This window comes from Mauremys reevesii, linkage group 1 (assembly GCF_016161935.1).
Source record: "Mauremys reevesii isolate NIE-2019 linkage group 1, ASM1616193v1, whole genome shotgun sequence".
NCBI classification, from domain to species: Eukaryota; Metazoa; Chordata; order Testudines; family Geoemydidae; genus Mauremys; species Mauremys reevesii.
The window spans coordinates 256,752,579-256,767,888 of NC_052623.1; the positions used below are offsets into that span (position 1 = coordinate 256,752,579).

At 43.1% G+C, this 15,310-nt stretch overlaps 1 protein-coding gene across 5 annotated transcripts in view; it reads right to left on the minus strand.

The window, feature by feature from the left end:
• Positions 1 to 15,310, minus strand: part of DGKI (diacylglycerol kinase iota) — a 293,322-nt gene that overhangs the window by 50,195 nt on the left and 227,817 nt on the right. For 4 of the 5 annotated variants that reach the window (XM_039520216.1, XM_039520215.1, XM_039520214.1 and 1 more), the window contains 4 exons: positions 11,225 to 11,294; positions 9,461 to 9,501; positions 7,864 to 7,991; positions 7,302 to 7,427 (listed from right to left, as the gene is read on the minus strand). In XM_039520216.1, coding sequence (XP_039376150.1) covers positions 7,302 to 7,427; positions 7,864 to 7,991; positions 9,461 to 9,501; positions 11,225 to 11,294 — 365 coding nt within the window. Of the gene's footprint in view, positions 1 to 4,204; positions 4,416 to 7,301; positions 7,428 to 7,863; positions 7,992 to 9,460; positions 9,502 to 11,224; positions 11,295 to 15,310 lie in introns of those variants that run through there. The other variant, XM_039520217.1, reaches the window with a different exon arrangement.

The following is a 15,310-nucleotide window of genomic DNA, read 5'->3' on the forward strand; positions in this document are numbered from 1 at the left end:
CAGACTCAGTCACTCACTAGGGACAAAGGGTCAGTAAAAGCTCCTAAAAGTTTATCCTGGCTGCTTCCTCAGAACCCCTGCTGGAAAGAGCTCTCTTGCATCCAATAAGGTATACCATGATGTACATCACTGGTGGTTGTTGCCACAGTCTGTGTTGCGAGAATTAATTTGTGCTGTGGCATTTTCTGTTTTCTCAGTTCCACGTTGCCAGAAGGCAACACCATGATCTTCATGCACCCAGTGCTCACTACAAGACAGCAGGAAGATGGCTGAGCTAACTCTGAGCCTTTCAGAATCGTGAGTTCTGACTGGTTATTTCTGTCATGTCTTCCTCCCAGAAATGGGGCCTGAATGGGAACAGACAAGGAATTACAACTCCCGGATGCCCAAACAGCCAAAGATCTGTTTGTTTCCAGTTGGTGCTAGTGGGGGGTTTCCTTGCTGACAGAGCCAAAATACCAAGTTTGAGATCTGAACTGATTTCATGAAAATCAAAAACAATTTTAAAATAAAAGGGGTATGGTCAGAGCCAGTCCTAGGCAAAGATGTGGTTTGGTGCCCTTCCTTCCCACTCAGTTCCCAATCTGTGCAGCTTTTCCCTTCAAAATGGTGTTCCTTTTTCTGCTCAGTTGTCCACATGAGGTGCCTTTAGTTCTCAGCCATGCCCTGGAATGCCTTTTATTCACCATGGTGGTGATTAAAGGAGATGTTGCATCATATGGTGTGAAGGAATTTGGTGTGGCTCTGAGGGACACAAGAATAAGCCAAAACAGGGACACCACTTTGGAGAAGCTGAAGAGGGACTAGGTGTGCAGAAATGCCACAGCTGGAGAGGACTGGTTTGAAACTGGCTTGCAAGTGAGTGACCAAAGCAGTCCAGACACATTTGTTATCATGCCTCTTTTGAGGTAGAATTCTGGATCAACACATTTATCATGTGCCTTCCCGCACTGATATTGGGGTAAGCTTTGTAAATAGTAGCAGAAGCAACAGGCATTTTTCCAGGAAATTTTTAGAAGACGAATTGGACACTGAAATCAGCATCCCAGAGTATCAGACACAGATAGCTGCAGCAGCTGCCATTAAGAAACTCCTGAAATCCTATGGGCTGCAGCCTCCTGAAAAGCAGCACAACAAGCTGAGAGGGAGTCCAGAAACCATACTTCTTTGTGCAGTCAAAGTGCAAAGAGACCGAGTTTCCCTGAGGAGTGGTCCCTTTTATCCAGAGACATCTACCTGCAGTATGAGCATTGTTCTTATACATAGTTTACTGTACAGGGGGAAAAAACTTTATATATATAATATATATTTCTTTACTGAAATGAGAACACAAGAAAACATCAGATTGATTCTGGCAACTTCTACCAAAGCTTTGATTTTGCAAACAGGGATCACAATGGAAGAATAGATTATTTTATACCATTGTATTTAGCCAAATAGTCAACAATTCTTGTAAAGCCTTGCTATTATTTCTCAGTCTATAAGCCTTCTTTGAAGGCATACAGTGAAACTTCTGAAATTCCGTTCATGTAGTGCTGGGATTGTCTCTGATTTCCGTTGTTTCACGGTACATAAAACTATCCAAGAAAAATAAGGCCAGGCAGAATTCCTGCTTCCAAGTAGAACTACCTTCAGAATGGAGACCCAAGAAAACCAACTGTGTTTGAATGCAGTGAAGAATACACCAATACACCTTTTAATCTCTCTCCTTTCCCCTCCTTGGTCATCTTGGGAAAGATGCTAAAATGTAAGCCTTCTTCATATGCCACATTAGGGTAATGAGAGTGGTCCCTTACAAGCTATCTTGTTAAGAGTGGAGGGCAATGCAAGAGAAAGAAAGAGAAGACCAACAGATGGAAAAAGAGGATGAAGTAGAAGGGAGAAGCAGAAAGAGAGGGGGAGGGAGGGAGGGAGGGAGAAATTCCATTTAATCATTCTGTTGCTCTTGAATTACATTTTACAAGAGAAAGTATATGTGGGTGAGTGGGTGACAGGTTGAATTTGTGTGTGTCACCCTACAAACGTGATTGGGTTGAAAGCCGTGACTACACTCACAAATACATCTATGATCTTAAACAGCCCTGGAAAATTGGTTTCTAGGGGTGAGTAAACTGCTTGGATAAAATAAGAATATCCCACTCAATCCTCAAATTTGCACCCAGAGCTTAAACAGAATCTGAACCAAACAAACCTTTTAGTGTGTGGTGCTGAAATACTACCAGACAGACTGACTATTTGGAGGTATTTGGGAACAAGTTTTATGGCATTTCATGCTCATTTTTCCAAAAGTAAGAAGCATAGTGAAGCATTTGAAGTTTTAAATGCTTATCCAAAGCAAACCTCTGGACCTCCTCAGGTGCACTCATCACTAGCAGCTTGCACCACACATTTTTAAACTGCACATGCCCTCTCTACATTTTCATAATCCTGTCACTGCATGAACATTTCTCTCCGTTTTCACATCCAAACTCACTTCCCTGATGCTTTTCTCACCTTGTGCTACACACAGTTTTCCTTTAAAAAAAACCTTTGTAACATCTGTACTGCCACTCTGATTTCCTCAGCAATGATCCAATTCCTTTGGTTGTGACAAAGCACTTGACCTCCAGCCTCCTTTTTCTCCCCCCTCGGGAACTCGATCATTATTGCCTCATAAAGCAGTGGCTGCGTGATATTACTGGCTAATTAATGTCCACTTTTGTGAAGTGTTGCTGCCATCTTCAAGCCCCTGTAGGCATTTTTCTTCTTCTGTACATCTTAACCAGACGGTGTGCTGGCCAACCTTCTCCCACCCTTCATGAGCCATGCTCTTTATTCAGATAACACATCTAACAGCTCTGCACACACAATGCCACTACAGCTGGGTAGATGTTAGACAAGTTGCTATTACTCTTTCCAGGTGACTGAAGATGAAAGAGTTTGGTTTACAGGTTCTTTCATTCAGTGTATTGCCAACCTCCATCAAGTACTGGTTACAGTTCACATCTTCCCTTTTCAACACTGTCTTTTTTTCCTCACCTGCAGCAGCTAATATGGCAGGGGTGGCCAAACTATGCTCGGCTCTTTTACAGTTAAAGTGCAGCTCATGGAGCTCCTCACACCCATCCCCCATTCTCCACCTACCAGACTCGGGGGAGGGGCATGGGGAGCTCAGGGCTTCTGCCCTGCAGTGGGGACAGGGATGTCTCAGAGCTTCAGCCCCATGGGAGGCACCTGCCGGGGCTTGAGGCTTCAGCAGGAGTGGAGCAGAAGCTCAGAGCCCTGGCAGGTGCACTAGACTCTAGAACTTCTGAAAATTACTGTATGTGGCTCGGAGAGTCAGTGGGTTTGGCCACCCCTGGAATAGGGTAACCATCCTGTGGCCTGACGGTTTAAGCGAATAGCCATGAATGTTCCCTGATGACAGACCAACAGTCAATGCTCTAATGATGCAGTAAATACTCTGAATTCCTCACATTGCTCTGCTGACAGAGAACAAGCACATCACCTCTGCATTCCACAGATGGTCTTCATGGACCCACCGAGGCACAGGTTTCAGGAGAGCATGCCTAAATCCAGCTCTTACTAATGACAACTGGCAGCTCAGAGGTGGTTTTGGAGTTAGGAGGTGGGGATGAAGTGACATCCCTTGTTTAGTGCATAGCCTCCCACATTCTATCATATGTCCAGCCAAGGACTGCTAAGAAGCATTTGATCAGATGAAAAGCAATTACTTCAATGAGACAGCTTATGTGCTTAAAGTTAAGCACCTAAATATGTGCTTTGCCAGACTGAGGCCAGTGTTCAGCACATTGCAGGATCAAGCCCGCCCCCTCTCCCTCCACTCCATAGGCAGAGCATTTCTCCAGCCCAACTCTCTCAACAGAACATAGAGTTTATTCATTCAGAAAACCCTTTTTCAAATGTAACTTCAGGAAGAATTTTAGCAAGCCAGAACACAACTACCCAAAGAGGAAAATTTACAGAATACAGGGGATACCTTGTGTCTTGCATGAAGTTCCAGCAGATCTTTTAATAGCTACAAGTGATCAGAGGCCATGTTTTACATCTCATCAGCAATACTGTACAACACCTCCAGCTACACAGCACAATATCCCTTAGCACCATACTAGGGCATTGGTCCAGCACTCGCTCTGGAGGAGGAAAGAGTGCCTTCAGCTGATTCACCAGTGCCATTTTCTGCAGTGCTCTGGGTCTCCTTGGAGGTCTCTTTTTCAAGCACTGACCTGGGCAGACTTGTCTTAGATCATGAGAGCAGACCACAAACAGAAAGAGTATGGCTGACGGCTGTTTGGAGTGTCCATATACCACCCTTTAAAATGCTGTCAGTCTTTTTGAAAATGCAGGGATAGTTGAAAAGACAAGATATGTAAACAAAGAGATGCCTTAAGTCTCTCCAATCTGAATGAAAAGATCTACAGAGAGAGAGAGAATCTGAAAATAATTACCGTGCTTGGCACTGATCCTACTCTTAAGCCCTTGGAGGGAAAGAGATTTGATTTTAATGGTTCCTAGGCAGGGGTCTTTGTTAGAGAAAATGAATTACCCTTTTGTTTTTAATTAAGTGAGCTTCACGTGAGTTTATTTTCAGATGGCATCTGATTAATGATATTTCAAGTTTTTCCTCTGCTCCCTTTCTCCCTACCCCTTGATATGGAAGAGCTGTCTGTAGCCAGTGCTTAGGAGTAGAAAGGACTGATCACTAAAACCTTAGCACAGTAACCGGGAGGGGAGTCAGGCTCATTTTACAGCTGGTGAACACAGGCCCAGAGAGTTTAAGACCAAAATTGTCAAAAGTGCCCACTAATTTGGGGGTCCTGCAGACAACAGTCGCCCTTCACTACACAATCCTGATTTCTCACTATGACAGCTCCATCCTGTACACTGAATAAAGCAGGGGACATTTGTATGTGACCATGTAATGTAATTCCAGGTTCTGGAGAGAGGGTTCTCTAATAGTTACGGAACCTTCTGACCCTGTAACCCTACCCTATCTCTGTCCCACTCTGCTCCTATCCACCCACCCAGGCTCCTTCTTCCTTTCCCCTTCTGTTCCTATCTAGCCCCACACACTGGCTCCTTCCCGACCCATTCCACTCCTATCCATCATCTCCATCCTTTTGCTCCTGCTCCCTCCCTCTCTGTGCCAATATACTCTCCCACCCACTACCAGCTCCTAACCCCTGACTCCTCTGCTCCACCCCCTTCCAGTTCCTGAAACGTGATCCCCCTGCTTCCACCATTTCTCACTCATCTGCTTTCTAGTGTGGATGTTTCCTTCTCCTCCTCACTGCCTGGATGTAAGCAGCAGAAGCATTCAGAGCACAGGACAGTCTCCCAGCTCTAAGTTCTTTATGCCTGGTACTGCAATGCCCCTACTCCCACCAGAAGTAGCAATCACAGGAAAAGTCCTGCTCTGCATCCTGCATTGAAGCATGCTCAGTATGGCCAGAATCTTCAGATAATGTAGCTGCCAGACTCTAACAAGTCTCTACTGAGCATGTATGAAAATTTTCCAGAGGTTTATAAGGTGGCCATATTTGAGTGAATTTTCATGGAAATGGCAAAAGGCACATCTCTGGAATCAGGCTGACTAAATTTCAAGTCCCTGATCCAAAGCTAGAGCATCTCAATGAAACAGTCGTAAGATTTTTTTTGTAAAAGCAGGCAAAACAAAGTACTTTCCACTAATCATCTCCGGTCTCGGAAAAAGCTGAACTGTTTTAGTTGAAATTTTCAAAAAATATTAATCTGAGGCAGACTCCTGTTATGGAAAATTCCAGCCCAAACAGTTAAACTTTAACAAAGTTCTAAGCCACTGAACACAGGGTTCTATAATTGGAAGTATCGGGTAACCTTAACAATAGGCAGCACAACCAGCTGTACCTGCAATAAATGAATCACTGTGATAAATACCATTGTTGTATCTATGCAAATGTTTCTTTACACATCACTTTAAACAAAATCTGTCCTCACAGCAGTCAGAACATTTTTCACACCTAATTACCTTTATTCCACTTGGCCAGGAATTACATGACATCATTCTAATTTCTTTCTGCTTCACATGCCCCAAGTTTAAGGCCCTACATTCTGGCCTGGGGAAAGCCACAGACTCTCCCAAGCTGTTTAGGTTTCCCTCTGCAATATTCACAATCCCTATCATTCTGGGGAGCACAAGATCAAGGCCAAGAACTGAACCAAAATTTTCCCCACGACAGGGCAGAGTACGAACCAATGGACACTGTGGCAGTCCCTTTTCACATGTACACATATAATTGATCTGAGGGACAGGAATTAACTAAAAGTCAGGCTATAACAAGGTCTGTGTGATCTGTATATATAATTGCTCTTTCCTCAGGCAGACTTGGCTTTTCTCCCCCTCTCCTCCCCGCGCCCGGCCCCCCCGATTGGAGGTAACATGAAATGTAAAGGAGAATTGATGTAAATCAATCTAAATCAGTTGCTATAGTAAAAAGATGAGAATTTCAGAACTAACAAAGGAATTCAGCAAGCCTCCTCCCATTTAAGTTTCAATAGGAGTTGTGTGTCTAAATCCCTTCATTAGTGTTTGAAAAATCTCAACCAACAGGAACAAGCAGCTCCACTTCTGAAAAAAGTGGAGAGGGTGGGGAAAATGAAAGATACATGCACATGCAAATACACACTTTTTATGTAATGAGAGTCAATTAAGTCTGGGGTGTAGCCTAAAGAATTATCTCACTGACCCTCCCCAAATCCTTAAACTGGCCCTGAATGTCATGGTATGATCATGGTGGACAGGAAGCCATTACATTGTGGAAGTGGGACAGCAAGAAGTTGTCTAACAGGTCTGCCCCAAAATGCTAACCTTGGCTCTGATCCCTTGGAAGCTGTGGCCTATATTTTCAAAATGACTAGTGATTTGGCATGCCTCCATTTTGGGGTGATCAACCTGACACACCTTAAAGGGGGCTTTTTTCAGAGGTTGAGCATTCAGCTTGTTCTGAAAACCAGGACCCTTTAAGGTGCCTCCAGTTTTGCAGCCAAATTTTGACATATACAAAATCACTACTCACTTTTGGAAATCTGGACCAATGTTTTTAAGACTATGGGAGACTGAAAGCTGGAGAAAGAAAGGAAAGGAAAAGCAACAGACAGAGAAAGAGGATGAAGCACAAGGAAGAAGTGGGGGAAAAAAAAGAAAGAAAGATTCCATTTCATCCTGTCACTGTAACCCACTACAATTTAAAAGACCAACTAAAAGTTGTCAGTCGTGGTGGTGACGGTGCAGCATCAAGCAGAGAAATGCAGAGGGCTCTTACTGCAGCATGTGTGTCTGGCTGGCGTCCTTTTGTTTGTCAGGTACCTCGTAGTGCGGGGAAATCTTGCCAAGGCCACTGTCACTCAGCATCCGCTTTCGGACTGCAGGGTTCCACCGATCCGATATTCTAAAAACACAAGGAAGAAAGAAAGAGATGAATTCCTCAGAGGCTGCTTTTCATTCTCCAGTTTGAAGCTTTCTTATACTCATTCATTTGCAGTACTTTTCAAGCTGGATTAACCCTACATAGCTCATTGGGAGAAGTGAGTGTGGGGTTTACTTCAGTGAGAGCATATATTGAGCCATCAATGGGACAAGAGGAAATGGAGACACTTAATTGTAACTCCCAGGTTCACAGATCAATTTAAGACCCCATGTACCAGTATCTGAACCTAAGCCCCATAGAGAAAGAGTTTGTAATTTGATCAATGGATCTGTTTACCCAACTCCTTACTTTAATATCTGCCTTTTCCTCTTCCTACCATCGGAGTGCAGGAAGGGAAGTGCCCACTCCTGGAAAAGCTGCAAAGGCCAGAGCCCAGCCTGGGAAAGGAAATGCTTACCCAGAGGCCTGCTCCACTACCAGATCAGGCATTCCCGGCGGCGTCCCCACCTGCTGTGATATCACCAGCTCTGGGTCCAGGATAAAAATCTCGTCCTGAGAAATTTCCGTCACAAAGTGCAAATGTTCCTTTTAGAATGAAATAGAGAGTCAATAATGAGTCACCAGCAATCTGTCAGGAGGCCAAACTGGCTATCAGAAAGGTAGGTGAAAACTGGCCCATCCTGCAGGATTTCCCCCTCCATCTGCAGCAAGTATCCATTCCGTAACAATGCTTACAAGGCTGGTTCCACCTTGTCTCCATTGGTCTCTATTCTACGTTCCACCAACAACTGAGCAACACCTCCCAATAGACAACTAAAAAATCCACAGAGACTGCTGACACTGACATTTGTGGCTAGACACTCCTGCCAGCGTTCAGGATTGAGGGCTGCCCGGAAAGCCAGAACTGACCTTAGGACAGAAAAACATTTCAGAGCTTGGTGGGACTCTCCCAAGCCATTTTATTTTGTTTGTTTGTTTGTTGTTGCATCTCCATTATCACTGTTCCTCTCCTTCCAATTCCTCGGAGACATAGAAGAAGGTTCTGGGAAGTTCAATGCAAGTCTGAGGGAGAGTAAATCTGCAATCCTGTGCTCAGTGGAAACATCATGGATCCTCACTTTCAACCCCAAAGAGACATGGGGGAGGAGGGAGAGAGTAAACCCAAGGGCATCTATAGCATCATGACAAAAGCTGTGCAAAACTCGATAGGATCACATCCCTAGAGGTCCAAGCCTACATTTTACTTCACCCTGCTTGTGAGTTTCAGGTTCTCCAAACTTTAAAGTAAAACCTCATCCAAGCAGTCACCTGGCTTTTTGTCAAAACAGCAACTTGTGTAAAGACATCCCTTCTCAGATGATTCACAGCACTTGAAGCTGGGACCTCTGGTCTACAAGCATGATCCTCTACTGCAAAAGCTACAGGACCATCTCCATCAACTTGGAGACAGTAGCAGACTCAGGAGACTTTTTCACATTGTCCAGAAGAGGGACAAAGACACACCTGCCCAGTGTGTTACAGTTGCATGATGTCATAAATTATTCTCACACTCAATTTGGAAATAATACCTGAGACCAGTGGAGTTTGATAATTGTTTTCTGTTTCTTTGTGCGCATTTTATATAGCTCTAATCATAATTCGCAATTTGTAACATCATAAGTTCCATAGTTCCACTGCTATCCAATGTCATACACAGAAGATTAGGTTTTCAGGTTTGCTATAAACAGCAGAAGATAAACTGATAAATATTCTGTTTTCACACATATGTCCTTAGAAATAGAGGATAAGGAAGAAGAATGGAGAAAACTATTTGAACATCAAATTGTTTGTAGATAGAAGGGCAGATCTTCAGTGGGTATACATCTTCACTGACTTCAGTAGAGCTATGTCAATTTACATCAGCTGAGGATCTGGCCCAAAATATATTTCAGTTTTTCATGAGGCATCAGCAGAACTTTAAGACACACAGGAAGAAATACAGATAATTCATTTTAAGCTGTATCTGACAATGCTTTAAAAAGATCTATAGAAACAGTAAATGGGTGGAAATTTACCTGAGATCTGTCAATGCGGTAAAAACGATCCGCAGAAGTTGCTGCAAGAAAGGGAAACAGCAGAGCTGTGTTAAAGAAAGAGATCTGAGCAAAACTGAGTCCACAATGTAGATTGACTAAATTCAGCCCTTGAGTAAAGGCAACTAGAGGAGTCATGCCAGCTTTTCATGAGGACTCATGTGGAGATTTTAAAGGCAGAGTTTAACAAAACAAAGGTCACGGTACTTTATTAAAAAATCCAATCACAAACAATATCACACACACGGAGTGAACTTTAAGGCTCACTGTGAAGTTTAATATATTTTATAATAATAATATCACAGCTCTTATATAGTGCTTTTCATCAGTAGATCTCAAAGCACCCTACAAAGGAGGCAAGTAAAAGTCTTTGCCTGTGTTGTTAATAGTGCTCAGCAGATTCTGCTGAACAATTTATGTGTTCTGACCATATTCATATCTGCTCTTGTTTCTCCCCACTTTCTGCTAACATTTCCAGCAAATGATTTTATTGGCAAGAATTTTCATCGAAACAGCAAATATTAGGAAAATAATGCAAAAGTATGAAAAGCAAATTTCAGATTTGTAATAAAAGACAATCATACCAGAAACCTAATACAAAGAGTTGCCTTTCATTCAGGGAACAAAAAAAATATCATATGATTTATGTGTCCAACCCTATCAGCTCAATTTTTATATTAAATAAATCAAAATGCTTGTGAACAAGCTGCAGATCAAATAATTGGCTAATAATTTTGAATTGAAAATAAATTCAAGAAAATTGCAGTCTGTTCATGGCAAAGGTGAAGAGGAAAAAAGTTCTATTTATGAAAGCAGCTTAGATTATTAAAACTGAAAGCATTTGAACTGTCTACATTGTTTTTCACCATCTGTGCTATCTGTTTACCTTATGCATGGCACTTACTTTGGGCAACAAAACTACAGACTTGATAGTTTCACTTTGGGGTTTTTATGCAGTAGCATTTTGCTGCTGTGTTTTAATTTTCAACATTGCAGAGGAAAGTTGAAATCCAAAAAGACCAAAAATGAACCAAAACCAACAAACAAAACTTGTCTTCAAAGGCAATTTCAAAGGCCTGCTATGAACAGATGCAGCCATACTGAGGGCAAAGTACGGCCAGGAACAACATGCTGTTTTAGGGTGACCAGATGTCCTGATTTTTGTGGCTTTTTCTTATCTAGGTACCAATTACTCCCCACCCCCATCCTGATTTTTCACCCTTGCTATCTGGTCACCCTACGGTGCAGCTTTCAAAAAGAGGAGCCGGTGAGGGGTGTGCATCTACACAGCCCATGGGTTGTCAGACTTGGGCTTGCTCTACCATACTAAAAAACAGCTGCGTAGGTGTTGCAGCTTGGGCTGGAGTTCAGCTCTGAAGCCTAGGGATGGCAGTGGGCTTTGGAGCCTGATCTGCAATTTAAAAGCACTGTCTACACAGATATTTTTAGTGCAGTAGGTCTGTCAACCCGGGATGGGAAATTCACTGTTGTGGGTTGCCACAGGCTGTGTTGATCTAAGTGCTGCTGGCCACAGCAGGCACACTAGTCAGCCAGGCCTCTAGCCACACACAAGAGAAAGGTCTTGCTCTGCTCTTGAGAAGGAAAGAGGCACCCTTCTCCTTCTTACCTGCCCCGCACAGCAAAGGGAAGCACCTGGCCTTTACACTCAGAGTTTTGGAAATACTAGTCTCTCAATGTGTATCAGTGACAAGGCCTGATCATAGCGCCAGAAGAAGATACACTTACCATCTAGGAAGCACCATCTAGGAGAGAGCCTCTGAACAGAAAGTACTCGTGGGAAGGAACCTTCCTGATCCTGGGTGTGGGGGAGAGAAAGAACATTTTAAAAAAACCTCTTTTGTCTAAAACTGTATTATTTACCCATTTATTTTTCTTTGCTGACGTTATCCTAAAGGTAAAAGATAATTAGCCTAGTCCCTCTTTTCTAGCTGTCAGTTCCTATGTGCAAACCCATCTTCTTTGCCAACACCAGTCATATCCTTTGGTATCCATTCCCTTCAGCTCAGAATTCTCAAAAGTCCAGTAACAAAACTAGCTAAATCGCCTACTATGTCAGATTGAAAATACTCATTTACGGTGGTGGAGACGATCATGAATATTGAAATGGGTGGGGTCTAAAAACAGACACTGGAGACAAACAAACATGTCAGTAAGGCTATGTCTACACTGCAAAAATAGGTGTGTTCTTAATCAGGTTAGCTAACAGGTTAAAATAGCAGTGAAGACACAGCAACTTGACTTTTAACTCAGGTTTGGTGTTTAAGTGAAATCCTGCACGGCAGCCTGGGGTTGAACTCAAGTGCTAATCTGAATTAAATCCCAAATTATCTTGTTTTCACTGCTATTTTAACCCCAGTTAGGTAACACAGGTTAATATCATACTTTATTTTTTGCAGTGTAGACATGCCATTATACGCCTGTCTTTACCCAGTTCACAATGCTTGTACATTGTGTCCTTGTCCCCTTCCCTCCATCTATCTTCATATTTCTAGTCTGTATGCTCATTAGGTTAGGGACTGTCTTCCTCTGTGTTTGGAAACATTAGCACTTTTGGGTGCCACAGTCATTTGAACAAATAATAATCCACTAACACAACCATCCTTCTGGCTAAAGAGAGATGCCTCTCGAAGCCTGCCAATGCCACTACTAGAACTGCCCAGAGGAGATTTACTAAGGAGAAATATGAGGCTTCCCCTGCACACAACAGTACCAAAGAGCTGAACATACCGGCCCTGCAGAATTCTCAATCTCATCTGAACCGGGGAGCAAAGAACCCAAACTCTGATCCACTGTATGGTGCTATGTTGTGCTGCCACTAGACCAACCGGCCAGCTGATTGCAACACTGTGCTGAATGATTTACCAGCATAGGAGATGACTCGGTCCAATTGGTCATAAGTGAACACCCAAACTTCTGTACATTTAGGGCCAAATTCTGCTCTGATTTACATCTACAGCAGAGATGTCCAGTAGGGTTGCATGGAGTGTAAATCAGGGCAGAATCTGGCCCTAAATTAGAATGCACAACAAATAAGGACAACGAACTATGGTGGGTATGCGCCAGGGTGCAGGGAATGGGGATTGATAACAGCACAAAGGGGAGGAAAGGCTCCATTTGAGAAAACAATGTTTTACATGGACACCACAGCATGATAATCATTTTGTTTCAATTATTTTTTGTTTAAAGATCCAGCACCACAAAGCGAGTTAGAGAGTCACAGACGATAAAGCCTGGAGGGACCTTTATGATGTTCTAGTCTGACCTGAAAAATAGCCCATGGAATTCCACCTAGCAATTCTTGCATCAAACATCTAACTTCTATTGGAGCTAGAGCAGCGGTTTCCAAACTTTTCAGGAAGACCACCCACCAGCTGCATCTTGTCTTTTTTTAAGACCCACTCAGAGTCCAAATTTGTAGGCCCCAAATCAGGCCAGCGTCCTTCTCCTCCTCTGCCACTGCTACCTCCTTCTCCTTGCCCTGCCAAAGGGGTACTGAACTCTCACAGAAGCACCTTCCACCCTATTCTGGGCCCAGTGCAGAGGAAAGGCGCCGGAGTGGGGATAGGAGAGTGAACACACCCCAGGCTCACCCCATAGTGGCAGCTCGTGTCCCACATGGCTGGGCCCAGCTTCTGGCTCTGGGCATTGCCACCTGGTACATGAGACCATAGCACCACTCAGGTGTGGCCCCGCCACCACTCTGTCATGATGGAGGGCAGCTGGGCTAAATTTGAGTGAGTGGCACTGTAACCCTGCATGCCAGGTTGCAATGCCCAGAGCAGGGAGCTAGGCCCAGCCCCACTAGACAGGTGCTGCTGCTGCAGGGTGAGTGTGGGGCTGGCTCACTCTCCACTTCCACCCAAGACCTCATCTCCACATTGGGTCCAACCCATCTCCAACCTTCCCACAACCCACTATTCCCCAGAAGGGGAAACACTGAGCTAGAGTATATTTTTTAGAAAGACAACCTTGATTTGAAGACTTCAGATGATGGAGAATACATCATACCCCTAGGTAAAGGTAATTACCAGTGATTAATTACCTTCACTGTTGAAAATGTGTAGCTGATTTGGAGGAGGAGAATGAGGCTGCTTAATACACAAGAGGGAAGCTGTATTAGGTATAGAAGGCAACATAATGGACGGTTTCCCTTTATTGTGCACAAATAACACATCTGGAGTTTTAATACAGAAACTGTCAAGTACTTTGCTTATTTAATAGTTTTTAATTTTTGTGGATTTACTCACCAATGTTTGTTTCATTTAGAAATGTGGAAATAACCTTTATTCTCCTGTGGATAGTTTTATTTTTTCTGCTTTGCAAATGATTATTTGTTTTCCATCTATCTGAGATATTTCTAAGGTGTCTGTCACCTGGATATCCAAGCATTGAACAAAACTTGGAAGAAACCAAAGAATCTAGTGGGAAGGGAAGTGGTGTTTCCATCTCTCTATTCCCTTAGGTTGAAGAGCTGTGCAAATCAGGATGCTTAAGAATTTGTTGGTTTATTTGTAAATTCCTAGGGAAAATCTTAGAGTGACCTGAATGAGGTTGTACTTTCAGCTAAACTCTAGATAAATGGCTGATCAAATCACAAGTCACATCTCCATATGTTAGTGTGTATCATGCACTGCTTCTTCATTTTCTAAAGGTATTAGATGCTTCCTCAACACTTGGAGATGTAACAGGGTTATTCCAGTACTGTAAACATACACACATTCTTGGCTTCCGCGTTATTCTTGGTCAGCTGAGTGCTTGCACTCTCTAGGCATTGTTTACAATAAGCTGTTCCCATGATTAGTGTTTAATGTTTTGATGGACTGTGTCTTTTGTTTCTCAGCCAGGTGGATGCATATTAGTTTGGCATGAGGCAACTGCAAGTTGTTAACAACTTTCCTTGGCAGCCTACCAGCATTTGTAAGATTCATCTTATTAGCTTCTGCCTCTGGGTTTGATTTGTTCCATCTATTATTGGCTTCCTTTCCTGACTATCCATGAGAAAAAAGCAAAGGCTGCTCCAGACAACTTATACAATGTTTCAGTACATTCAAAGATTTGGCACTTTGCTAGGGTCCCAGCAGCAAACTTTTGCCTGAATTGCTACAGGTTTCACTTGATGAAAAACTTCTTACACATATTACCTATACCCACCTCTACTCCCCAAAAAGTAAAGTTGTCTCAATTCACTCCCAAACTTGCATTTTACTGGTGTCTCTAAATCCTGCGTTCATTTATTGCTAGTGCTTATCTGTCCTTCCCTCCTTTTGTCACCATATATTTCCTTTCTTGCATCCACTGCCCTATGTTTGAATACAATTGTACACTTAAGTCCTTGAAGAGACATGATGAGAAGGAAAGCAGAAAATCCCCACTCTGCTTATGCGCATACTTATGCGATGGCTTGGCTTAGTGGTCTAAACATCAGGTTTGAAACATGTGGAAACATGTAAAGCTCCCTGGAACCTGACATCTGTGGCTAGCAGGACTGACTCAGCTCTTATCCTGAGTGCCTCGCAAGTAATTGGAAATAGGGATAACAGTAGCCATCTTTCTTCCATCTCAGCTTGTAGGAGAAATAGTATGCTTAGTTTATAGAGTTTATTTGTTTGTGTGAGTGAGTGGGTGTGCTGTGTGTCTAGAACTTATTGAGGGAAACTATGGCCTAGAGGATTTTTTTGGATTTACGTGTGTGTGTGTGTGTGTGTGTGTGTGTGTGTGTGTGTGTGTGTGTGTGTGTGTGTGTGTGTGTGCGCGCGCGCGCACTACTACTTATCCTTCTATTTGCCAATAGGGTGAGGACTAGAGTAAAAG